Genomic DNA, 25,818 nt, shown 5'->3' with positions numbered 1-25,818 from the left:
CAGGTGACGTTTTTCATGGCATGGAGATAAGAATTTCACCTGCTAATCTGGACAGATCATCCTGCTGTTAAAGACACATAAGTAGGGGGCAATTAAAAAGTTGGCAGTGCTTAACCAGCTCTGTGAGATGTGTGACATTTGCATTTTTGGGCTCAAGCACCAAAATGTCTAGGACCTGCCTTGTGTGCAGAAAACCACCAGTGTTTTATTATGAGGTTGCCCTTCTAGCAACTTATTCAAGAACAGCATTGTTGGGATACTTTAAGGGTAGGTAGCTTAACATACTCTGAGGGCTAGTGATGCCACCAAGATTCAAATGTTGGTGGACTTGTAGTGTTTGCCTTAGTATGAGACAAGCATGATCACCCCCCAAAATTATATCATTATTAGTGATGGGGAACATTATATTTTTATAGTCTTCAGAGGGAGGGCTGTCTCGCTCTTTTCCTAGAAAGCTGTGTTCTGTTGGCCCATCTAACCATTGGTCCAGCTATGCTGTATTTTCTAAACTGACAGAAGCTCCCTAGGATTTCAGACAGGGGTCTTCTTTCAACACTACCTGTAGATGCTGAGGATTGGACCTGGGACCTCCTGCATGCAAGGCAGATTCTCTACCACTGAGGTATGGGCCTTCTTCCATTTCCCTGCTGCCAGAACAGCAACAAAGATAATGAGGGCATGGGAGGCTTAGCGGGAGTAGGAGAAGGGTCAGATCCTGCTATGTTCCCAATGGCACCATTGGGGTGACAGAGCCAAAGCAAAGCTCCAAATGAACCAAGCTCTTTTCTGAATTTTTGAGAGACAGTTCATTTTTTCTAAGCCTGCCATGTAATGTTCTCCCCATCACTACTCAGAAGTGATGGGGAGAACTGTTTAACACATAACGCACATGGCTGTTGCTTGATTCCGTATTTAGCATTACTCATGTGAAGCAGCAACACAAATACAAAGGGGCTGCCCTGTCCCCATCATCATGCAGCCCATGCTGACTTCCATATGTAACTTTTGCAGCCAGGAGCTTTGTCTGTTAGTGAAGACTCCCAGCATGATTTAGGACCCTGAACTTCCAGGGTGTTGCATATGTATATGAACCAACCCCCCAATGATTCTACAATGAAAATGTAGACTAGATCTCACTAGAGATATGGTGACTGAGACAGTAGAATCCTGAGGGGATAGAGTGGACTGTATCACTTCATACAAGTGCAGGGGTTGCCAATTTTGAATGTGCACCCATGTTAGCTACAGACATGAAAAGAAAGGAAAACCTCTCTGATTTTTTAAAAACTGGTTTATTACGGCAATAGATGATAGCCCAGCTTGGTCCACACTGCTTCTTCTATATTTTGTATTTTCAAGGAGTATTGGGGGTGGGGTGGGAGTTACATAGGGAAGCATTTAAAAAAGTCACACACAGCTGCAGTCTGAATTGTCCATGATTCTGCCACCTTAGACCTCCACTGGCTCATTTTACTACATGTGTAGCATAGGCTTAAGAGCTTTGCATTTTAAATACTGAAGTTCTAACTGTTGCATTTGATCTGTGAGCATGCTGTTGCAGTCAATGTGATTAATATGCAGATATGAAGCAGCCCCAATTTTTCACTGAACAGAAGCAATTCTGATCACAACACTCATTTAACTATTTGCTCTGCAGCGGTACTCCTGGGTTATAGAATAGTTTTGAGGATTGTTGTTCATGTCTTCAAGTTTTGAGTTGAGTTTTTTGGTATGTTAGTTGGTCTGTGTGTGTGTGTGTGTGCGCGCACACACTTCTTCACTATTCTCTTCTGGTGGTAGGTACAGTGCAATTTTTTGTGTTTTGGATTAAGAAAGGAAACAATGTTTCTTCAACTGGATGTTACCTGTTTATACCTTCCCAGGCAGTACATGCTTTTTCCTAGAAGGTTGTTTTAACAATAGTGATTTAAAATCCGAAGCAAAGGTTAGTGCCATCACTTGTTTCTTGTGCTGTGTGGTGGATTGAGCAAAGTTGGATGTTTAAGGCAGAAAAACTTGGATGTGAAATGATTTCAAAAGTGCTGAGGAGTTTTAAAAAACACTTTTAAAAAAGTTGTTAGGATGTATTGTTTGTTCTGCAGGCACGTGCACTACTGATGAGGAGAAAATTTAAGCAAGCGATTTAATTTAAGCAAGAAATTTAAGTCTATCACACTGATTTGGCAGGGAACAATACTACAGTTGCTAACCTTTTACTAGCCCTATTTCTCTGTCTTTAATCCACTAAACTCTGACCTGTGTCCCTCAAGGAAACTGTTAGAATGCCATGAGAAATAAATTAAGAAGGCTCTTTTATCCCTGTGGTATCTACCCTCAGAAAGACTACTTGCTGCATCTCTGGATGATTGTTTTGGACTTGCATCCTTCTTAACTGGACTCCTTTGGAGGATGGGTAATTTTGACTCATCTATCTCTATTGCTTACTATTGGATAATCCAGGCACTTCTGATGCAGATGTAGCCATTACCTGCCATCAGAAGTGTCATTCCCAGACAGTGATTCATACTGAAGCTTTCGTGGGCTGGCATCTTTGAGGGCAGATAGTCCTTATGCTTGCATATTCTAAAAATAAACTTTCAAAGATGTAATAATGAAATGTGCCTCAAAATTTCACTCAGTCTTAACTTTTAGAATTGGGGAAATTATTGCTTTAACACAGTTTGACATGCAGAAATTTATCTGGTGAAGCATTACTTGGCAGAACCAGCCTGAGACCTTTGGTGCCTGATGTTAAAAAAAACACTTAACTAAATGGAGAACCTCCCTCCACCCCCACCCCCCACTACTGTTAACATGCAGCAATTAACTGGTTAGTTTTTCTGCATAAACTCCATTCCAGTGAACATAGTAATGTTCTTCTGCAATTAATTTCCATGAGGTTTGCCCAGAGAACTTCCCAGTGAATGGGGAAGCTCAGCCAGATCTGGCTAACTTTTTAATCTTCATCCAGGTAAGAGGAAAGAACCCTGGACCACCAGTTCCCAAGAGCAACAAGGCACCATGGTACACATTGTAGCAAGGGGACAGCAGGCTCTGTTCCAATCCCTCTCCATGCAGGTGTCTGCCATAAACCTGAAACATACTAAACTAGGCATACAGTTGGCGTCTTAAGATGTCTATGTTGTATTGTTGTACCACAGGCAAGTATTAAGATAAAGTGTAGGGACCCACACCAGAACGGGTCCTAACCACCAGAAGTACTGCTTTGTCAATGGGAGCTAGTCCTCCTCTGATGCAAGTAGTCATCAACAAGCCTAGGAGCACTTAAAATGTTGCTGAGAAAACCAGTATAAATGTTAATAATCAGGATGTAATTAGGAAACAGGAGAAATATCTGTCTTGGGTCCTGTTCCCATGGAAAGTAGTTTGTGGGGATGTTCACCTGTCTCCTTCCCCCACCCCTTTTTAAAGCAGCATAGTATATATGTACCCAGTATAGTAGGTTGTGGTACATGCAAGGCCAGCTTCCTCCCTATCAGTTTCTTTGAGCAGCAGATTCTAGAGCAGGTACTATTTTCCATCATCCTTTTTTGTGCATAATGAGTGTGTTGGGTTTGTTATTTTAATTTCACTTCCAGACTGCAAAGCAGAGTAAGGCTGCAATCCTAGGAGGAAGCCCCATTGAATTCAATAAAATGTACTTCTGAGTAAGCATGGTTAGGATTGTGCTGTTAGTCCCATTAAACTTATTGTGACTTTCTTCTGAAAAAATGCACTTAGGATTGCATGGCAAGTTCATAGTCCTATACACAACTGTCTTAAAATTAAAAACAAAAGAAGTGTGTGTGTATTTATTGGATTTGGATTGCAGAGCTGGGGTGGAGGATAGAATTAACACTTTCCCCCTTTACTGTTTTCCCAGTGTAAACCTCCTGCAGCTGCTATGTGTCCTGTTAGGGAAATCATCTGGGTGGGTCCAGCCTTAGACACAGAAGAGGAAAAAAAGAAAGTCAATGGACATGTCTGGGAAGTGGCAAAACTTCTTTATTCTGCCAGGACTTATAAAACACTCAACAAAAGTTATTTTAGATATATATATATTTATATTTTTATATGGCAGTTTTCTTTATTGATTGCTTGATGTAAAACAATATCAGTTGACAACTGTTTTCACACATTACAAAAGGAATTAATCTTGGCTCAGTCTGCAATCATTTAAGCACAGCCATATTAACAAAACAAATCCCCCCAACAAAAACTAAAAAAAAACCACCCTACCAAATAGAGCATTTACAAATGCACAGAACACATGCCGCTTTGGCTTTATGGGAAAATATCTTCTAGATTTAAAAAAAAATCTTTAACATAAATAAGTTAGTATAATTTCTCAGTGTCTTTACAAAGTTATGTACACAGGTACATTTCAAAACTTTCATTTTTTTAACATACAGGCAATGTAAAAATACTGTTAAAGATGTAGTATTTCTTTCATTTTCCCACCCATGAACATCAGAGAAGTGAGTGAGATGACGAGGTTGAAGTTCAGGGTTTTATTTATTTCCCTTCCATTCTATTCAGAGCATGAATTTTTAAATTACTTTTGAAAGCATCTAAAGTAATATATTATAGATGGCAAAGAAAAAATACAGTTGAACGTTTAAAGGGTCCTGGGGCAGCAGTCAGACCCTTTATGCTGCTACATAATGGAAACAGAGTTCCTACATAAAGTTTTAAGACACAATCCCATAGAACATTCTTCTGTACATGCCCCATTAATGTTTTCTTCCAAAACTGCCATTCATTTTAGTGAGGTTTAACACAGGCAAACGTCCCACTGGATTGTGCCTTTAAATGAGGAGAAATTTTACCAGCAAATTACATCAATCTGCTGTAGCCAGTGTTAACATTTTTAGACTCCATTAACAGGGACAATACATCTTTAAGAAATAATTGAGCATGTATGCTGCTTCTCTTCATACAAATCTCTGCTTGCTAGATTTTGAAAGCAGACTTTTGAACCCATCACCTTTTACCATCCCCACCCCTTCCCAGAACAAACAAACCCAAAAAATGGGGTGGGGAAAGGTTTATGTGCTACATAACGTATGAACTATATACACAGGTAGTACAATGAAGCAAATGAGGAAAAACCTAATTGCAGAATGCTACATCCAATGCTTTCAGAGGCAGATCTTTTTAAGAGTGCCTAACTTTAGTGTTACTCAATTATGGGTTTGTATCTTTTCAGTGCTAATATGAGCTCTCCACTGAGAGAATCAGTGATATGTTTTCTCTTTTTTTCATATATAAACTCTGCATCTTCCTTGCTTCATGAACCCGATGCCTCCAAAAACAAGGAAATGAATGTTCTTAATTCTGAAATTAAGGAAGAGAGCAGACATTAAGTTGATGAGGACTACAATAGTTTGTTTCATTATTAGGGTACAAAAAATCACAAACAGCTATCAAAACACACAGCTGGTCAACACTGTTGCTGAAGGTGGAATAAGGTTCCACTTAGGATGTGGGGCAGAAAAACTGTGTACAACTAATCACTAGTTGCTAAGTATAAACTTATCTCACCCAACCAGCCAGTTTTGTACTTTCATTAGGCTAGCCAGTAGAACCATGTCTGTCAGGTAAAACTGTGTCCTGTCAGGTTCTGAGAGGCCTCCAGATCCTGCCAGGCAACACCCATCATGTGCCTGATTTCATCCTAGCTCTGACCATGACCAATCAGGTTTTTATTTCTACAGCAGCACTGAAGTCCATGCCACTTTATAGGACTTTCATAAGCAAAAGAGATCCCTACGTCCAAGAAACTTTAAATATATATATATATATATTGACAGTGGTAGTGACAGCAGGCAAGGAATAAGAGTTTTGTACTGGCTGTGTCAGGCCCAGCACTACCAAGGGAGTCCAAGGGAGCAATATTTTTCAAATCAAAAGTTGGCAAGACTACCTGCAGATGGAACACATCTAAGTTTTAGTTAAGCACTGCTAAATTTGGTGAAACACAACTGGCTATTTTCTAGAGATGGGGGAGGCTTTGAAAACAAAATGATGGCAACTCCTCCTTATTTCTCTCTTTAATGTGATTTTCCTTTCAAATAGCCAAGTAAACAGCAACAGCTGAACTTACACATTTGTCCCTGCTCATCCCAGTAGGATGGATTTCTTCGAAGTATCTACTTCTAAATGTAATCTTTCTACTTGTTTGCAAATCATGTTTGTCAACTTTCTTACAACACTTCTGCTCAAGAAAACTCTACCCAAGAGGCTATATTTCCCAAACTCTTGCCTTTTTAATTAAGAATTGTTACTCCATACGTAGCTTTGTGTCACCACTATTAGGATAGAGTCCTAAACTCACTTAGCTATTAAGTTCCATTGAATTCAGTAAAGCTTACTTCTGAATAAAAAGAGGGTTGGGATGTAAGCATTTTAAGGATGGCAGACAAAGTTCACCACATGCAGAAGCAAACCCAGACTATCTGAGAGGATGAAATATTTCCAAAAAAGAAACAAGCTAGTGTTTGTAGAGAAAAACCTTGCTTCCACTTGTCCCTTAATACTAAGCCAGAGCAAAATTGTTCTTCAGGTAAGGATAGCGTTAAATCAATTAACAAAACTGAAATGTCTTTAGTACACTCTCATTAATTAATGTAACTAGCATAGCACCCCAATACTAAGTACAAATGCAGCCTAAGCATATTTGCTCAGAAGTAGTAAATGACTGGGGCTCTACTTCTCAGTAAGCATGGATAAGATTGCAGCCCTAATTGGGGATATATTCTCCCATTTTTTGTGGAATTTTACATTCAAATTAAAGTATAACTATCAATGAAATTAATGGAGTAGATTTCTGAGTAAATACAGTTTGGATTAGTCTGCAGGTGTGCTTTAAGACTGCAAAATAAAATGCACAACAGTACTGTTCTGATATTATCCCGAGCCAACAAAATTGCACTGACTAAATTACCAATAAACTCAATCACACAGGTACTGAGGTGCCCTCAGAATGCATCCTTCCTCTTCTGCCACCTATACAGATTTTACTAAATGCTAGCAGGAAAGGAAACCCACCTAATAAACAATTTACGTCTGACGCCTTCTTGGGCTGGATTTCTTGGGCGTTTGTTCCACTGAGCTGGCACTAGGAGAGTCTTCCGAAATAGCCTCTTCTGTCGTGTTGGCTCTTTTGTTTCGAGGAGAGGAATCTAGGAGGGGTGGGAGTTAAATAAAAGGAGGGGGAAAGAAGCTTAACGTTAAAAATATATTTGCTGCCGGATCTTGTGCTAAATATGAAGGAGGCAGTCAAATGAAGGGGGGGGAGAAAACATATCACAGAAGCCACTCCTTGAGTCATCTGCCATTTGCAAGAAAGATGGGGCACTGTATAGTCTCTTTCGCTATTTGTTACATTAGAAATAATACCAAGATGGGTGGCGGCAGGGGGAACCCAGGTCAGTTGATTAAGGAATCTGATGCCAGGTGAGCCTGTGGCACAAACCTTTCACCTTCTCTGTTCCCATGATGGAAAGGAGCAATTTTCAAGCCACTGGCTTCAGTTGCAAAAGTTTTTTGTAAGTCAATTTCAGTGAAACAACCAAATTTACCTGACAGCTTGGATTAGGGGTCTCAGATTAACATACACTTTGGAGTAGCCCCAATGCTTTATGGGAGACTATCCCTACACAACTATCATGGGAACTGCAGCCTTTAAAAAGGAAACCTAACACAAATGCCACAGTTGATGGGATATTACAGTGTATGCCACCCAAAGCGATTTGGAAGAAGGGCAGAATACAAACATAGGGGGATAAACAAAGTAGGATTTACTTCCGAATAAAATCCGTTTACAAACAAAGTGATGTTCTTTTCCTCAGCTAACAACTGCCTTGGGTTTAGAAAAAGATTAGACAAATTAATAGAAGACAAGTGTTTCTGTGGTTACTAGTTGGATGAAGCCTCCATATATAGTAGCAGTATATCTCGGAACTACCAGATTCTGGGAACAACAGAGGAAAAGCATCACCCGATGTGATTTGCCAGCGGCATCTGGTTGGTTACATTTGGAGATAAAATGCTAAACTAGACGAACCTTTGGTCTGTTCCAGTTCTTAGGGTGTGCGATTGTGCGTGTGTGTGTTTTAAACTGCTGCTGGTGTAGAGGACCATTAATTTAACAGGAAGGCCTCTCCTTAATGTAATCAAGAAACAACACAGAGATGGCGTGTTTTGTTTACGGAGAGAGAGAACGAAGAAGGTACTTTACCGTCCGAAGCGGATCGTTTCCTTTGCCCCGGGCCCTGGCCCACTACACCAGTTTGAGCGCCAGCTGCTTCAGTCTTTTGATCTGCACCCAGAGCGTCCTCCTCCTCCTCTTCTGTGATTCCCTGAGAGCGCCTAAAGCCCGTCGTTGGGCAGTTGCCGTTGACATCCAAGCCCCCACAGTGCTGGCTGCTAGCCTTGGCCAGGGCTTTGCTTAGCCTGGGGGGTCTGCTGTAAAACTCGGGCAGGGCATCTTTACCCACGGCTTGCCACTCATACCTGCCTTCCAAGGGCTGATAGTTGTAGAAATCAAAATTCCACTTCCTTCGACTGGCCTCTTCTAGGTCCCGGCTGTGTTTCTCCAACTCCTGGGCTAACTTTTCGTGATCCACTGGGCCGAAGAGGTTCCTGCAAGCCGAGGGTTTGGGGTAGTCCGCTTGCCTAGCTTCCATCCTCTCCAGGGTAGGGCTTCCATTCGAAATGCGTACGTTGGACATCGCCTAAGCCGTCCCCAGCCGCCTTTGCTGTCCACGGTGGTTGAATCGGCGTCTTTAAAAATATCGATGTCGATAGTCCTCCCTCGATCTTGTGCGAACAGAGAGGGGTAAAAAGGCGGGTTTTAAACTCGACCCCAACTGCGAGGAAGCTTCAAAACAAAAACAAACCGAAAAAAAGCCCCCACTATCACCGCCACCAGCGCCTTGCATAAGCCGGGGGGGGGACACCCTGATATTCAAGCAGAATGTCTTATTACGAATCAAAGGTACCAACGGAGGAAGAAGAGGATCAGGAGTAAGAGGTAAAAACAGAAGGAGCGCTTAAATAAATATATATAAATGCTTTGCCCGCAAATCCAAATGGAGATGGATGCTGCCCGTGCGGATCCTGAGTTTGCAAAGTGAGCTTTTGCAAAGCCTTGTCCGATGTCAAAACTTTGCCGTGCTTTTTTTTTTTTTTTTGTAAGGTTGGGGAAAAACAAGGAGGGGAAAGGAAAAAAAAAAGACGAGCCTCTTTTCACACAGTTGCCCAATATGGCGATTGAAGGGAGGCTGACGGAGGAGAAAATGATTGACACGACCCGTCTATTTAAATAGAGAAGGCGCGCCATTGGTTTAAGAGCGGGCGCCGCCCCGTCACAACGCTCCTGACTCTCACGGAACGAGACTTTTTTAAAGGTGGCCCGGGAAGGATGGCCTTGCTGCGCACCAATATGGGTCGTTGCTGGAGGACCGTTTTGTCGGAAGAACTAGAGGGATTTTTTTGTTTGTGTTGAATAATATTTCTCAGAGGGTAACAAGCAGTGCAGTTTTGCTCGCTTCGAGCATGGTTTCTAGTTTCTATATCTGTACCAATCGTTCTCCAACTCTGCGAACAAAAAGGTAGGAGCGGGCGGGCTTCAGTGTGGATCTCCCATGCTCTCGAGGATCAGCTCAGTGTCCGCCTGGGCCAGCAATATTTGGAAGAATCCTAGGAGTTGCACTGGAAATTGGCCAGAGACCCTACCAGCGGATAACCGTTTTGTTTCTGCCTTCTCCCAAGCCCTGTGTGAGTTGACTATATAGGACCAGTTGGGCTGCCCTGTGTGAAGAATATGCTTGCTGCTGTTCTCTTCCCCCCCCCCTTTGTGTGCAGGTGGGGAGAGGAAGTGCAGGAGAGTTTCTTGGTGGTGGTTTCCTAACTGCAACTTTCCCTCCCCCACGCCACAACAACTAAGAGCTGAATGGTGAGAAGGGAAGGAGCAGGAGCTGGGAAAACGTGTGGACCTTCCCCCCCACCTCCGTTTTCATAATTGTCTATTTATGCTGCTCCGTACAACTGAAATGAGACTATTGCCTACTTAGAGCCAAAGAAATGGGGCTACAGTGAAGAAAACCTGGGGGGGGGTCACAATTACCTCACATCTCAGCCCTTTGAAGCAGGGCAGAGGACAACTGTGTTGGCCCTTAAGGATTTTCCAAGTTCCTGCAACCCCTAAAGCCCCCCTTGCCTGTTAGGTGGGCCTAGCCCTGGTGCCATGAGAAGTACATTATTACTATTTTTAGTAAGTTTATATCCTGCCCTTCCTCCCCAAAGGAATCCTGGGCATTAAACAACCAATGAAAAAAAAAATCTTTAAAACAATTCCAGTACAGATGCAGACTGAGGAAGATCTGTGTTTAAAAGGCTTGTTGAAAGAGAAAGGTCTTCAATAGGCACTGAAAAAACAAGATATATAATATATAAGAGGAGGGAATTCCAAAGAATAGGTGTCACAATGCTAAAGGCCCAATTCCTATATTGTGCAGAACAGGCCTCCTGATAAGGTGGTATCTGCAGGAGGTCCTCACCTACAGTAGTGTTCTTCATCGTTGGGTCTCCAGATGTTGATAAACTACAACTCCCATCATCCTTGATCATTGACCATGCTGTCTGGGGATGATGCGAGTTGCAGTCCAACAACAGCTGGAGACCCAAGGTTGAAGAACAGTGACCTACAGAGTACAATGATTGACTGGGTATATAAGGGGTGAGACAATGTTGAACTTAGCCCAGTAGTTAATTGACAGCCACATCAATTATTTCAGTAGTGGGATATCATGTTGGCAATATCCTGCTCCAGTGTGAGCAGTTGAGCTGCAGTGCTTTGCACTAGACACAGGTTCTGGACCAACCTCAAGGGCAGTCCCACATATAGTGCATTGCAGTTGCCCAGCCTGGATGTTACCAACACATGGATGACAGTGGCCAGGCTGTCTTGGTCCAGAAACAGCCGCAGCTGATAAAAGGCACTCTTGACCACTGAGGTCACCTGGGCCTCTAGTGACAAAGATGGATCCAAGAGCACCTCCAGACTACGGACCTGCTCCTGCATAGGGAGTATGACCCAATCCAAAGCAGGCAGTTGACCAATTATCCACACTCAGGAACCACCCACCCACAGCACCTCCATCTTGCTAGGATTCAGAGTCAGTTGTTTGACCCTCATCCAGCCCATCACCGAATCCAGGCATTGGACCAGCATTTGCATGGCCACTTCCAATTCAGATGGTACAGAGCTGAGTATCAACACCCCAAATCTCCTAATAAAGTGTCCCAGCAGCTTCATATAGATGTTAAACAGCATTGGAGACACTCCACAGCACACCTGCCAGGGGACTGAAGGAAAATCACCCAGTGCTATTCTCTGAAACAGACCCTAGAGATAGGACTGAAATCATTGTAAACTGTCTCTGCTACCGGTTTCAGTGTTGGCTCAGGAGCATCCCATGGTCAATGGTGTCAAAAGCCACTGAGAGACCAAGCAAGAATAATAGGGTCACACTTCCCCTGTCCTCCTGATAAGGGCAACCAAGGCCAATTGAGTCCCATAACCAGGCCTGAACCCATATTGAAATGGGTCAAGATAATCGGCTTCATCCAAGAGTACTTGCAATTGTTGCACCACAAGCCTCTTAATTGCCTCCTCTAAAAAGGGGGTATTTGCAATCAGGCAGTAGTTGTCACAAATCAATGTGGGCTTTTTCAAGAACTGTTGGATTACCACCTCTTTCAGGGTGGCCAGTATGCAACTCCTGCAAGGTTGATTACACCCTGGAGCCACTCAGAAGTGGAGGCTGTCTGCTGCATCTCTACATGATTTGTAGCTCTGAGCTTTTTTATTTCAAATCTGACCTTGCCAGTTCTGCTATATCTCTGCACTGGATGTGATTGGACACCTGATGCAGAGATAGCCACCCTCAAAAGAGGCTACACATAGTCACTACATCATGTCTGTCCTTCCAACTAGAGGCATATCCAGAACAGTGACTCATGTAAAAACACATGGCAGGCTCTTCTGTAGTTGGAAGCCTCTTGCCCATATCACTCTAAAAGTAAAACATTTCAGGTGTCAAGAGTGAAGTGCACTTTCAGGTTTTATTCAGAGAAAAGTGTGCACCAGCTGTCAGAAGTATGGGGAAACAATGATCTACAAGGTGGCTGTGGTGCCCTGTAAATGTTGTACAGTAATTATGGTAAGTGTCGGTTTTGTAAGGTAAATATGGTAACTAGAGTGAGTGAGAGGGGGGAGTACACGGGTTGGAATGTTGAGGAATGCTGAGTTGTGATTGGCTGAGCATCTGGGTGATTGAAGGTATAAATGAGAGAATGACAGTTGGAGAGGTTTGGTTGGTTGTTGGTTCTGCGTTTTGGAGGGGTGGATTTGTGTTTAGGCAGGTAGTGAGGCAGGTTTTAGGACTAAGAGATATAAAGAGAAAACTATTATATGTAACCACACGCATGTTGACTGAACTTAAAGTAATCTGGTTTATTCCTTGTGTTATTAAATAAATAGTTTGGTTTCACAACATGCCTGATCCTTGGCTGGGATATTACAGACCAGAAGGGTAGGCAGAGCAAATACCAAATCTGGGAACAGTATCAATGGTGGCAGCGGTGAAGGGATAGTGTAACAGCAGCAGGTATCCAAAGCAACCCAGGGCTGTAATCTTTAAAGGCAGAAAAATACAGGGGGATTGTGGCCTGTAAGTGCACCCAGACACTACGTAGTGATCTATGGAGGAGACTAAGGAACAGTCTCAGGGCAGTATGCATTACAGAGTGTCAGGTGGTGGCACCTAGTAGTGGGATCGTGAGAGACCTGTGCTGGGGCCAGTGTGAGAGATCCATTACAAGACCAGACCCAGAGTAGGGTATGACAGTGGCTCCCAATTGTATTCTAGATGAAGTTTGTTCTCCAGTTACAATGTTACTTTCCATTGTCTGAGCAAAATGCATGCCATGCCTAGACACTGTTCCCCTCTGAAATCTATATCTATATTCTCTCTCTCTCTCTCTCTCTCTCTCTCTCTGTGTGTGTGTGTGTGTGTGTGTGTGTAGAAGGGTAATTAAATGTACTTGATTGTTGATTTATGTGGAGGGTTGTATTCATTAGTTGTGGTGCCTATTTTGAATTTGGCACATAACTTTTATTCCAATGATCTTAATATTGTGTTCTTGCAAAGAATTGTTTATGTATATGGAAGGTCATTTGAAGAATATAAATTGCCGCTTAATGAAGAATGTTCCTAGAAAACTGAGATATAAATCAGTTAAATAAATAAAATCAACAAACGACAGTGTTGCTGCTTTACAGTGAGGGGGAGAAAGGGGGAACACATGTTTGAGGAAGCGCAAATAGTTTCCCGAAGCAGTAACTCATCCAAAGACACAACAGGCAGACTTCTCTGAACACTAGTAATTCTGTTGTGTCTCTGCGCTAGAAGAGGCTGAATGCCCCATTCACACCTGAAATACCCACCTCCCTCCCTCCCTCCCTCCCTAACAGGAGCTGATTAAAAGGAGGCAAGGCCAGAATAGTTTCACAGATGCACCAGTTTTCAAGATTCTATCCAACCATGGTAAAGTGGCCAGAAATTTCCCTGTTACAGTTTGACTGATCTGCTTGCAAGAAAAAGCAATTTTTGTTCTTATTGGTATAGTGAAATTTGGACACATACTATAGCTCTTTCTTGTTGAAACACAAGTCAGAAATGGAGTGAGTGCTAGTAGAGAAGTTGGTAGAATGGAGTTGATTGAGAGGTTAATTATCACACACATTGTTCTAGAAGGAAATGTCACTTTGTCACCCAGGTTTGCTATCAGTAGGAAGGCTTGGTTCACACACATGACTGATCCCTGTACGCTTGGGTTTAGCTCACAGAATGCAAAAAAGAAAGAAATAGGAGTTAATTCACTAATAGGCAAAAAACCTTGCGGTTTAAGAACATACCTATAGCCCACAGCTATTCTATCAAACTTTAAAAAGCAGGGAAATTGGGCAGCTATAGTGAATGCACCAGGGGAGCAGGAGACCTGAACTCCTCTCTGAGATATTGTACTGCCCTACAAATTGGTCAAAATGCAAACACCATTTGGGTTGGTCTTTCACAGTCCAATCCACTTCCTGTGAAGCTTGGAAGAATTTGGTAAAATGTGCCTCTGAGCATATGGTGAGTGGTGGCAACACTTGCCATCTCCAAAGATAGAGAATTATATTTTTGTATGTTTGCTGGTGTTCTTCTTACTTTGCTTCTTTCCTCTGTTATTAATGTTTCTACATACAGAGAATCTACACTAGAAAATTTTATTTCCCTCATTATTCATCCCAGAAATCTGTGTCAATTTTATTTTTATTAATTTCAAAGCCTTTTTATTGGTCAGTGTCATATGATGGTGAAGACAGCCTTTATTTTGTTTCAAATTGGAGGTTATGATCTATTTCTATTTTGGGTGCATTAACAGTGGAATTTGGAACTGCAGTTTGATGAAAAATCAGACTGATTCCAATATGTTGCTGCTTCAGCAATGACTCTAGCTGTTGGAAAAAAGAGGATGCATATTTTCAGCCTGCTATGTTTAAACCACTTCATTTAAGGCAAGGTGGGCATGGTCAATTAAAAACATAGAGCACACCTAGCATTTTGCTAGAATATATTTCCCCTCCCACTGTTTTATCTTCTGCAAACTGAGACACTCCTGAGGTCCACTGGAGACTATTCTGCAGAAGTCAGTGCCATTATTCCACAATTACATTTGGAGTTTTTTAGTATAAATTTTGCAAAGAGTTGCTGTACTTCACATATTCACAGAAATAGAAACAAAAGAAAATGATTTCCTATAGGAAACTTCACTAAAATTGCAAAGGAAATCAGACATATTCAAAGTGACCATCTGAACTATATCAACTGACTTAATAATTTATTTATTTTATTTATTTCATTAAACTTATAGACCGCCCCATAGCCGAAGCTCTCTGGGTGGTTCACAAGACAAGAAATATCAAAAATACAATAAACGTGTAACAATATAAACACATTAAAAGTTTAAAATGTTAAAAAATTAAAACAATATAAGCGCATACAAACATGTTAAAAAGCCTGGGTGAAGAGAAAAGTTTTAACCTGGCGCCAGAAAGATAGTAACGTTGGCGCCAGGCACATCTCCTCTGGGAGATCGTTCCACAGTTCGGGGGCCACCACAGAAAAAGCCTTTTTCCGCGTTGCCACCCTCCGAGCTTCCCTATAAGTAGGAAATCGGAGGAGGGTCTTTGATGATGAGCGTAGTGTACAGGCAGGTTCGTAACGGGGGAGGTGTTCCAACAGGTATTGTGGTCCTGTGCCGTGTAAGGCTTTGTAGGTCAGAACCAGCACTTTGAACTGGGCCCAGAAACAAATAGGCAGCCAGTGCAAGCGGGCCAGAATCGGTGTTATGTGGTCGAACCGTCTGGTCCCCGTGAGCAGTCTGGCCGCTGCATTCTGCACAAGCTGCAGTTTCCGAACCGTCTTCATAGGCAGCCCCACATAGAGCGCATTGCAGTAATCTAATTTCGAGGTTACCAGCGCATGAACTACTGAAGCGAGGTTCTCTCTGTCCAGATAGGGGCGTAGCTGGGCCACCAGCCGAAGCTGGTAAAAAGCACCCCATGCCACCGAGGCTATCTGAGCCTCAAGTGACAGGGATGGAGCTAAAAGAACTCCCAAGCTACGAACCTGTTCCTTCAGGGGGAGTGCAACCCCCTCCAGAACAGGTCAAACATCCCCCATCCTGAGAACCACCCACCAGCAGCATCTCAGTCTTGTCTGGATTAAGCCTCAGTTTGTTAGCTCTCATCCAGTCCATTGTCACAGCTAGACATCGGTTCAGCACGCCGACAGACTCACCTGGAGAAGATGAAAAGGAGAAATAGAGCTGCGTGTCATCAGCGTACTGATGGCAACGCACTCCAAAGCTCCTAATGACCACACCCAGCGGCTTCATATAGATATTAAAAAGCATGGGGGACAGAACTGACCCCTGCGGAACCCCATACTGGAGATCCCAGGGTGCCGAGCAATGCTCCCCAAGCACTACCCTCTGGAGACGACCCACCAGGTAGAAGCGGAACCATTGCCATACAGTACCGCCCACTCCCAAATCAGTGAGTCGTCCCAGAAGGATACCATGGTCTATGGTATCGAAAGCCGCTGAGAGATCAAGGAGAATCAACAGGGTCACACTCCCCCTGTCTGTCTCCCGACAGAGGTCATCATACAGGGCGACCAAGGCTGTCTCCGTGCCAAAACCGGGTCTAAAACCCGACTGAAATGGGTCCAGATAATCGGTGTCATCCAAGAGTGTCTGGAGCTGGTTGGCAACCACTCGTTCCAGGACCTTGCCAACCTAATGTTGCTTCCTCCCTGCTAAAACAAGATCAGCACAGCACATGTCTTCTTTCTATTATTTGGGCTGATTGCAGGTGTTGCCACCACTCACCATATGCTCAGAGGCACATGTCACCAAATTCTTCCAAGCTACACAGGAAGTGGATTGGACTGTGAAAGACCAACCCAAATGGTGTTTGCATTTTGACCAATTTGTAGGGCAGTCCAATATCTCAGAGAGGAGTTCAGGTCTCCTGCTCCCCTGGTGCATTCACTATAGCTGCCCAATTTCCCTGCTTTTTAAAGTTTGATAGAATAGCTGTGGGCTATAGGTATGTTCTTAAACCGCAAGGTTTTTTGCCTATTAGTGAATTTCCCTGCTTTTTAATCTGGGAGGTAAGAAATGGGATCCTGTCCAAGTTTGCTGAGAATGGATGGATCATTTGCCTGCTTATTGAGTTCAATGGGATTTACTCCCCTGCAATCATGCTTAGGATACGTGAAACTGACCACAGAGGATGGGGAGGGGAGGAGGAGGGAGGGAGGAAATGCAGAGGGGAGGACAGGGAGGGGAGCAGGCAGGATGGGGAGGGGAAGAGAAGGACAGTTTTGATAATTTGCATGTTTATTAAATTCACTGCGATTTACTCCCGTGCAATCATGCTTAGGATAGGTAAAACTGATGGGGGGGGATGGAGGGAGGGCTTGAGTGGGCAGGGGAGGAGGAAGGGAGAGGGGAGGAGAGAGGAAAAGCAGGTCTGATCATTTGCATGCTTATTTTCAATGGGATTTACTCCTATGCAATCTTGGTTAGGATAGGAAACACTTACCGTGGGGGAGGAGTGGGGGAGTGGGAAGGAGCGTATTGGAGGGGGGCAAAGGAAGGTGGAGGGGAGGGCAGGTTTGATCATTTGCATGCTTATAGAGTTCAATGGTATTTACTTCCGTGCAATCATGTTTAAGATAGGTAAAACTGATAAGACATTGGAGGGATTGAGAGCCAGACAAAATAATTGTTTCATCTGCACAGTAAACAGAGAGAAAAGTCTAAGGTGAAAAAGGAGCTCCGAGATCTGTCATGGATATTAACCAACCAAGACTGTTTAAAATGTGAGTTTTTGTGTCCTGAAGGCAGGTAAGATAGTCCATGAAATTAAAACCTACCATGAAATTTTAATTAAAATCCCCGCACACCCTCTGTGCAGCCAGCTTTAGCCAGTTTGCTGTTGCTCCAAGGGATGGGAAGAAAATTGACACCTTGTGTCTCTTTTGAAAATTTTATGTGCACGCTATAATTATCCCCTGTTCAAGAAAAGAAGTCATAGAAGGAAAGGGTTAGTGGTTGACTTTAAAGGCAAGTCCCAGTAAGTTCAATGGAGTTTAGTCCAAATTAAGGGATACTGAGTTTAACTGGATCTATTATAAAGCTAGAGACTATCCTTCAAGTATGTCATACTCTTTAAAAACACACACACACAAAACCCTCCCTTGCCACTTGTATCATTGTTCTGTTTTAACCTTTGTCATGCTACAACACTCATTTTGGACAGTACCTAAACATGCCTAAAAGATTCTAGGCTAAATTTCTTATTCTATTGCAGGGGTGGCTAATCTGTGGCTCTTTAGCAAACATCTCCCATAATCCCTGACCTTTGTCCATGCTAGCTGGGGCTGATGGAAATTGGAGTCCAACAACTTCCAGAGGACTATGTGTTAGCCACCCCTGCATTAGAGAAAGATTTAATGGCAGGTGCCAGGGCAGAAGTAATGGCCGGGGACCTGAATACTAGGTACTGATTACCAGGGTGGTCTGGACAAGGGGGAGGGCCATTACTTTCATACCATGCTTGTGGTCTTCCCAGAAGAACCTGGCTGGCTGCCACAAGGGCTGTTCTGATTCAGAAGGGCTCATCTTAATAACAGGTCCTCAGAGCAGAAAGTCAAGACCAACTCAATATTAACCATTCAACTCTGGTGTGTATCATTCAAAAGCAAATTTGCATCGCTCTACTGTTTACCCATAGCACATCTGACTTGTCAGGATTCAGTCTCAGAATATTAGCCCTCGTCTATCCCACCACTGTATCCAGACACTGGTAAAGGGCCTATTATCAAGTATACTGAAGACATAAGAAATAAGAAGAGCCTGCTGGATCAGGCCAGTGGCCCATCTGGTCCAGCATCCTGTTCTCACAGTGGCCAACCAGGTGCCTGGGGGAAGCCCGCAAGCAGGACCCGAGTGCAAGAACACTCTCCCCTCCTGAGGCTTCCCGCAACTGGTTTTCAGAAGCATGCTGCCTCTGACTAGGGTGGCAGAGCACAGCCATCATGGCTAGTAGCCATTGATAGCCCTGTCCTCCATGAATTTGTCTAATCTTCTTTTAAAGCCATCCAAGCTGGTGGCCATTACTGCATCTTGTGGGAGCAAATTCCATAGTTTAACTATGCGCTGAGTAAAGAAATACTTCCTTTTGTCTGTCCTGAATCTTCCAACATTCAGCTTCTTTGAATGTCCACTTCATTCCAGATCTCTGCATGATTGCTCCCAACAGTTTCATACAGATGTTGAACAGCATCAGGGGCCACATTTACACCATACATTTATTCCACCATTATTCCACTTTAAACACTCATGACTTCCGCAAAAGAATGCTGGAAACGGTAGTTTGTGAAGGGTGATCAGAGTTGTTAAGAGAGCCCTATTCCCCTCACAGAGCTACAGTTTTCAGAGTTCTCTGAGAAGGGGAACTAACTGTTAAACCTCACTAGCAACTGTAGCTCTATGAGGGGAATAGGAGTCTCCTAACAACTCTCAGCACCCTTAACAAACTACAGTCCCCAACATTCTTTGGGGGAAGCCATGAGTTTTAAAAGTGGGATAATATTGGAATAAAAGTATAGTGTGAATGTGGCCAGGGAGAGAATGGAACCTTAAAGCATCCCACAGCACAAGGGCCATGGTGCCAAGGTAAAGTCACCCAATGCTATTCTCTGGACATGGCCCTGAAGGTATGAGCAGAGCCACTGTAACACACTGCTTCCTATTCTCAAGCTACAGAGCCGCTCCAGGAAGATACCATATCAAAAGCTGCAAAGCAACTGAGAAGAATTAATAGGGTTGCACTCTGCCAGTCTGTCTCTTGGTAAGGATTATTAATCAGGGCAATCAAGGCTGATTCACTCCAATAACCAGGCCTGAGCCCAGACTGACAAGGGTCTAGATAATCAGTTTCTTCCAGAAACACCTGGACATCTTCCCTAAAAATGGGATATTTGACAATCAGGCACTAGTTGTCATAATCTTCTGAGTCCAAGATGGACTTCTTTTGGAGTGGGTGAACTACTGCCTCCTTCAGGGCAGCAGACACCCACCCTTCCACCAATGATGTGTTCACCGCACCTTGAACCCACCTGACTCATCAATCAAATCTGACTCGCTGACTCAGCAGTAAGTCTTATCATTCCAAGCATTTTGTCCACATCCTCACGCCTCAATAACAACTGAAATTTACTATATGCAAGGAAGCCCCTAGTTGCATGTGCAGCTTTCCACTATGGTCACAGGAGAGGTGCAGTAAGGAGGTTCACCTGGCAGCTCAGGGGCAGTCAGCTGCTGAGCACAGAATGGAGGAAGCCTCTGTTTCTGAAGTTTGTGGATGTGACACCCCTGACATCAGTACTCCCATCTTGGACATAGCATTTCTTGTAGAAGACATCTTGCCTAATCCTACATAGAGTTACATGGAACTAAGCCCATTGATCGCAAAGGGCTTAGAAAGCAGCAATGTGAGATGGAAACGTTTCCATTTCTAAAAATGCATTCTTTCATAAAACAAATTAATCACACAAAGAATATATATATAATATGAGCCAAAGTGGGCAGTTTCAAAGATGCAATTCATTTTTGCCAGATTATTATAGACAGGTTAAAAACAATATGTTGATACTTTGCAGTATTTTTATTTTTTCTTAAAATTTAAACAATGTCAGGGAATTTTTTTTATTTCTTTTAAGCACTGAGCACAGGGCCGGCAAAGCTGCTTTCTGCAGATATCGGCTGTGCAATCAAGTTCCCCATGGCGAATGGGGTCTCAGAGCTGATCCAGCAGGCTTGAAATCACCACCCATGTACTGAAGTTCCCATGAAGAACTTGTTCATGCAGCTGATCCAGCCTGCCCCAAATCTGATATCACATATTAAGGAAGGTGGGTGTAGTTTGGGGTAAATGGTCTTACGAACCAATTTGGGACCCATGGCAGGCCTAATTTGGCCTGTGAGCCAGAGGTTTCCCAACCCTCGTGTACATGCTTCCCTCCCTATTTATCCTCACAACAACTCTATGAGGTAGGTTAAGCTGAGAGAAGGTGGCTGGCCCAAATTCGCCCAGTCAACTTCAAGGCTCAGTGGGGGTTTTCATGCTATTGGTCATGTCTTAAATATTTACAAATATTCCAAGAAAAATAATTACCAAGTAAAGCTTTGCTTTGTTTGGCTACAACATTTAAAGCATATTGAGTTTGCTTTATTAGGAGTTTTTCTTAATCAAAATATTCAGTTCAATTATTCTGGCTACGGGAATTGCTCTGGAAATATTTAAATACGCAAATTACCATGACATATTTTTTGTCTTCTAAATATGTAAAATAAGCAAACTAAATCAAGTTCCAATGAATTTTTCACATTGGTTGGAAAATGTTCTAGTAAAATTTTCCAGTAAATAATATTTAGGAGTACCAAAGTCTGTGTAGGATTAGACTGCAAGTTGAATCATTTTCCTGAACAGTCCATTTTTTTTTCTTGCAAAGAAGTGGTGTAATCTAGGGAAAGGTTTGCTGCTTGCTTCTGTTAAATGTAAACATGTTTTTGCAATTTTTAAAAAATATTTTGTTTTAATCTTTTATAGTGGTTTTAATCTTTTATTGACTGTAAGTAGCTTTGTATTTACCTTGTGAAAAAAAGCAAATAACAAATTTACTAAATAAATAGTAATATATTTTTCATATATGAATTCCTGCAAACAACATAATAGCCCTCTCACTTCAATCCAATATTCTTGGAGCCCTCTTGTACATGCAATTATTATTGGATCGGCTTGCTATAATTTACTCTCTTTGTCCAGCAGGAAGAAATACACAATTCGAACCTGATTTAAGGTAAAGGTTTAAGGTGCATTGGGATTCATCTTCTATTAGTCTTATTTGTTTTGGAATCTAGTGAGTTTTCTTTTCATTTAAAATATCTTGTGAGATTTTTGCCCTTTAGAAAGAATAAAGCACCAGACCATTCCACCTTAAGCAGTTTGGGGCTGTATGGGGAAAAGCTGACTCTGTGTAGTGACCTTGCCATGATCTAAAGTGTTTAGTTTACTGTCAGCCACCCCCAATCATTGTAGCACATATTGAGTGAAGAAGAGGTTGTCCGCTATAGTAGCATTGAGACCTGGGGATGTGGGGAGAGAACTACACGGTCTAGGAATAAAGATCTCCAAATATCCCAGCGCCATCCTCTTGTGAAATGGGGATATAGCGGCCAAGCAAGATGCAGAAGGCAACTCTATTTAGCTAACCAATTTGAGGGAGTCACCAAGTACTTTTAAAATCCTGCTTGACATTGTCCTGAACTCTGGCTAGAAATGAACAGCTGTCTCTCCCTGCTTCCCTGCCCCTTTGCTGTCCCTGCAAATCAGGCAATTTGTATGGATTTTTTATCTCCTTTTTTGTTATTTTCTCCACTACACTTAAATTTCTCTTAAAGGAGAAAATGAATGAAAGGAAGAAAAAGACTTCCCAATATGCAGTTTGATTAAGTGAAAGCTTGGATTTAAAGAACTGATCTTGGCCCATTAGTTTCAGCAAATCTAAAAAATCTGCTTAAACTCAAGAATTTCAACACTGTGGGGCAGGGATAGATCAGTTGGAAAAGTTCAGTGCACATGGTGGAAAGGGAAATTTTGGGTACAAGCTGGCAAACAGTTCACCTTGTCCTGCCCAGAGTCCAAGACATGAGACGGAGGTGAGATTTGGTCTAATTCTCGTTTTATTAGTGTGATGGTTACATCCAAAGCAGTGCACTTCATAAACCTGTCTACTCTGACTCACTACTTTCCCTAATTAGCCTACCTAAACAGTCTCTGCAGCGTGTGGGGAGAGTTGACTCAGTACTATTATTTATTTATTTTATTTAAAACATTTCTATCCCACCCTTCTACCCTATAATAGGGCACTCAGGGCGGCTTACAAAAATAAAATCAGACATGTACATAATAAAATTGTAAGCAGTAAAATCACAAAAACATTAAAATAAATTAAAGTACATAAAATACAATTAAAATTCATAAAATACTGTATATGCACACATATATACATATACATATATATATACGCTGATGACACGCAACTCTACTTCTCCTTTTCATCTTCTTCAGGTGAGGCTGTTGATGTGCTGAACCGTTGCCTGGCCGCGACAATGGACTGGATGAGAACTAACAAACTGAGGCTTAATCCTGACAAGACTGAGATGCTGTTGGTGGATGGTTTCTCTAATCGGATGGTGGATACATACCCTGTCCTAGATGGGGTTACACTCCCCCTAAAGGAGCAGGTTCGTAGTCTGGGAGTCCTTCTAGACTCTTCCCTCTGACTTGAGGCTCAAGTAGCCTCGTTGGCACGGAATGCGTTCTACCAACTTCGGTTGGTAGTCCAGCTACGTCCCTATTTGAGTAAGGAGGACCTTACATCAGTTGTTCATGCTCTGGTGACCTCGCGTTTGGACTACTGCAACATGCTCTACGTAGGGCTGCCTTTGAAGACAGTTCGGAAGCTACAGCTAGTGCAAAATGCGGCGGCCAGATTGTTAACAAGGACCAAGCGGTCCGAGCATATAACACCTGTTCTGGCTCACCTGCACTGGTTGCCAATATGCTTCCGGGCCAGATTCAAAGTGTTGGTATTAACCTATAAAGCCTTATACGGCGCGGGACCACAATACTTGTCGGAACGCCTCTCCCGATACGAACCGGCCCATATTCTACGTTCTTCTACGAAGGCCCTCCTCCGGGTTCCAACTCATAGGGAGGCTCGGAGGGTGGTGACAAGGGTGGCCCCTGAACTGTGGAATGGTCTCCCCAAGGAGGTGTGCTTGGCGCCGACATTCTTATCCTTTCGGTGCCGAGTTAAAACCTTCCTCTTCTCCGAGGCATACTAATTTAAGTTAATTTAAAATCTGCTGTGATTGTTTTTAAATTATTTTATTTTATATGTTTTTGTTGTATTATACTATGTGATTGTATTGTATTTTCTGTGTTCACCGCCCAGAGAGCTATTGCTAGTCGGGCGGTATATAAGTCTAATAAATAATAATAATAATAATAATATAGGGATTGGTACTAAAGGGACTACGAAGGTAAAAGACACTAGAGCCTTGGTGGGCACCTGCTTAAGCAGGGAAGGTCTTCGTATGTAAACGACGGCTCCTCCAGAGTTTCACCCTCTGAAAGTCTCTCTTCTCACGCCTTCTCACGTGGGGCAAGGGGGGGTGAGCCTCCGATGGCCTATCTGACAGCCGGGCTTCACTAGGTGATAGCGCAACCTCAGGGAGCTGGAAGCTGGTTGGCGGGGGAGCGGGTTGGCACATTTGAAGGGTTGCTTCCCAATGGTTCAGGCGAGGAGCTCGCAGGCAGGGTGGGATCTGCCTCAATGGGGGTGCTGGCCGAGGAAGTCTGCGGGCTGGCAGAGGCCCCCCTCCTTCAACACCCCCAAGGACCTCGTCCTCATCTGACTCCTCTCCCTGATCTAATCCCCCTTGTGCATAGAGTGCAACATCACCCCCCTCCATGCTCCATCTCCCTCCACCAGGGCCAGCGCTAAGGGGCGGTGAGGTTGGGCCCTGGCCAAGGGCCCTGTAGCCCAGAGGGGCCCCTCTTTAGGCTGGGGGAGTAGCACTCCCCTTCTGCGATCCGTGGCAGAATCGCTGCTGCAGATAGCACTGCCCACCTGTTCCCTCGTTCCACTACCTTTCCTGTGTTTTGCGGATGCGCAAGCAGTGCTGCCCTTAACCAAGATGGTGGCCAAGGTTTCCCTAACGGGCTGAAGCGTCCACTTACCATCTTGGTTGAAAAAGCTTAACCTGCAGATTTCTGGGCATCTGGCTGCTGTTGAAAACACAGGAACTAAGATTGTCAATTGGCCAGAAGTGTGCACTCTCATGCCTTTAACAACAGCTTGATCTGGAGAAGTCAGCAGTTGAAGCTTGTCACAACATGAAGTTAAGCGTGGTTACCCACCGATGTCTGCAGACCTGGTGTGTTCAAGGTACAGAAGTAGGGATTGGTTAAAAAAAAAGTTGACAGTCCTAACAGGAGCAGAGCCAGACAAAAAAAATGCACCCACTTCATGGGTTGAAAAAACCCTACGACCTACTCCACCACGGTAATGTTCTTTTTCTGTCTCTCAGGTGAGATTCAGATCTATGCCACTGTGGAATAGAAATGGCTGACTCCTGAGATCTTCATGTCCAGTGTAGTTCCCACACTGTTTTCTCCTATTGTAAATTTCTTGGGCAATGAATGATTGCACTGGTGAGTTTTAGCCTAACTGCTGTTGAGCCTTTTCCAGTCTCATTTCATCGCAATAAAATTAAATTGATGTGACCATTAAGGGCACTATTCTGGTTGAGGATAAAGAAATGGGTTCAGGATGGCCTTCTGAAAACTAATGGTTTGAAGTGGCGCTGTGCAACTGAATAGCAAGGCAAGCATATTTAGGCCAAAGTGAGGCCCTTCCAAGGTAAGGACCCTCCAAGATGATCTGAGCAGAAATGACCCCCACCCTACCTACCCACTGAGCTCTTTAGAGATATTTGGAGTTTAAAAAACCATGATCTAAGCTGGATAGCCTGTCTCTAAAATGATAGAGAAAATGTAAACACCACATAAGGGAAACACCAGTGTGGGGAAGAGTTTGCTCACTGACACCTCTAGCTTCCAATCTAGGGCTGGAATCTCACTCAACACTCTCCAGTCACCGTGCTTGGGGGGGGGGTATGTTGATTCTATGAAATCTTTCTCCGAGTGCCTTTTTCTCACTCTTTGGCTAGTTCTCTGAATGTTACAAAGAGTTCATTGGTGGCATTTTGATTCAGCTTATCTCTTGTATTTATCCTTAACCCAGTCTTTCTACCTGTTTGGTTTCCCTTTGTTCCTTTCCATCTTTCCTAATCCATCCCAGTCCCTTCTTCATTATATATAAAAAAGTGTTTGTCGTATCTTGTCTGTCTTAGTTATTTATACTATCATTGTAACCCTTGGGTTGGCACCCAGGGCAGGGTTCAGTGTCCAAGGGATAGTCTTATATTAAGTGCCAGCTGGGACTCCTAAGATATTTGCAAGCAATTATATTCATTCAGCTAACAAACAACAGTGAA

General features: G+C 43.2%; 1 protein-coding gene and 1 long non-coding RNA gene across 4 annotated transcripts; one reads left to right on the top strand and one right to left on the bottom strand.

The window, feature by feature from the left end:
• Positions 1–535: 535 nt before the first annotated feature.
• LOC133363203 (uncharacterized) lies at positions 536–25,620 on the top strand. Of its 3 annotated transcripts, none has more exons than XR_009757619.1 (4): positions 536–622; positions 17,428–17,507; positions 21,518–21,551; positions 22,823–25,620. It is a non-coding gene; the product is annotated as an uncharacterized LOC133363203 (long non-coding RNA). The 3 variants fall into 3 exon arrangements; XR_009757617.1 differs by lacking the exon at positions 536–622 and adding an exon at positions 8,103–9,783; XR_009757618.1 differs by lacking the exon at positions 536–622 and adding an exon at positions 13,540–13,616.
• On the bottom strand, positions 3,986–9,306 carry CDKN1B (cyclin dependent kinase inhibitor 1B). Its single transcript, XM_061582515.1, has 3 exons — positions 8,243–9,306; positions 7,051–7,184; positions 3,986–5,337 (listed from the first exon to the last, which is right to left on the bottom strand). The coding sequence occupies exons 1-2, from the start codon at positions 8,733–8,735 to the stop codon at positions 7,063–7,065; spliced, it is 615 nt and encodes a 204-aa protein (XP_061438499.1). The 5' UTR covers positions 8,736–9,306; the 3' UTR covers positions 3,986–5,337; positions 7,051–7,062.
• Positions 25,621–25,818: the final 198 nt, after the last annotated feature.

The sequence above is a fragment of the Rhineura floridana genome, chromosome 8, assembly GCF_030035675.1.
Source record: "Rhineura floridana isolate rRhiFlo1 chromosome 8, rRhiFlo1.hap2, whole genome shotgun sequence".
NCBI classification, from domain to species: Eukaryota; Metazoa; Chordata; class Lepidosauria; order Squamata; family Rhineuridae; genus Rhineura; species Rhineura floridana.
This window is presented reverse-complemented; position numbering and strand designations above follow the sequence as displayed.

What these genes read in the sequence shown, in the direction of transcription:
- CDKN1B (XM_061582515.1), bottom strand. Translation starts at nt 8,735, where the DNA reads ATGTCCAACGTACGCATTTCGAATGGAAGCCCTACCCTGGAGAGGATG. An exon ending in GAAACGATCCGCTTCGGACG is followed by an intron (nt 7,185 to 8,242) that starts GTAAAGTACCTT and finishes CACCCCTCCTAG; the next exon opens with ATTCCTCTCCTCGAAACAAA.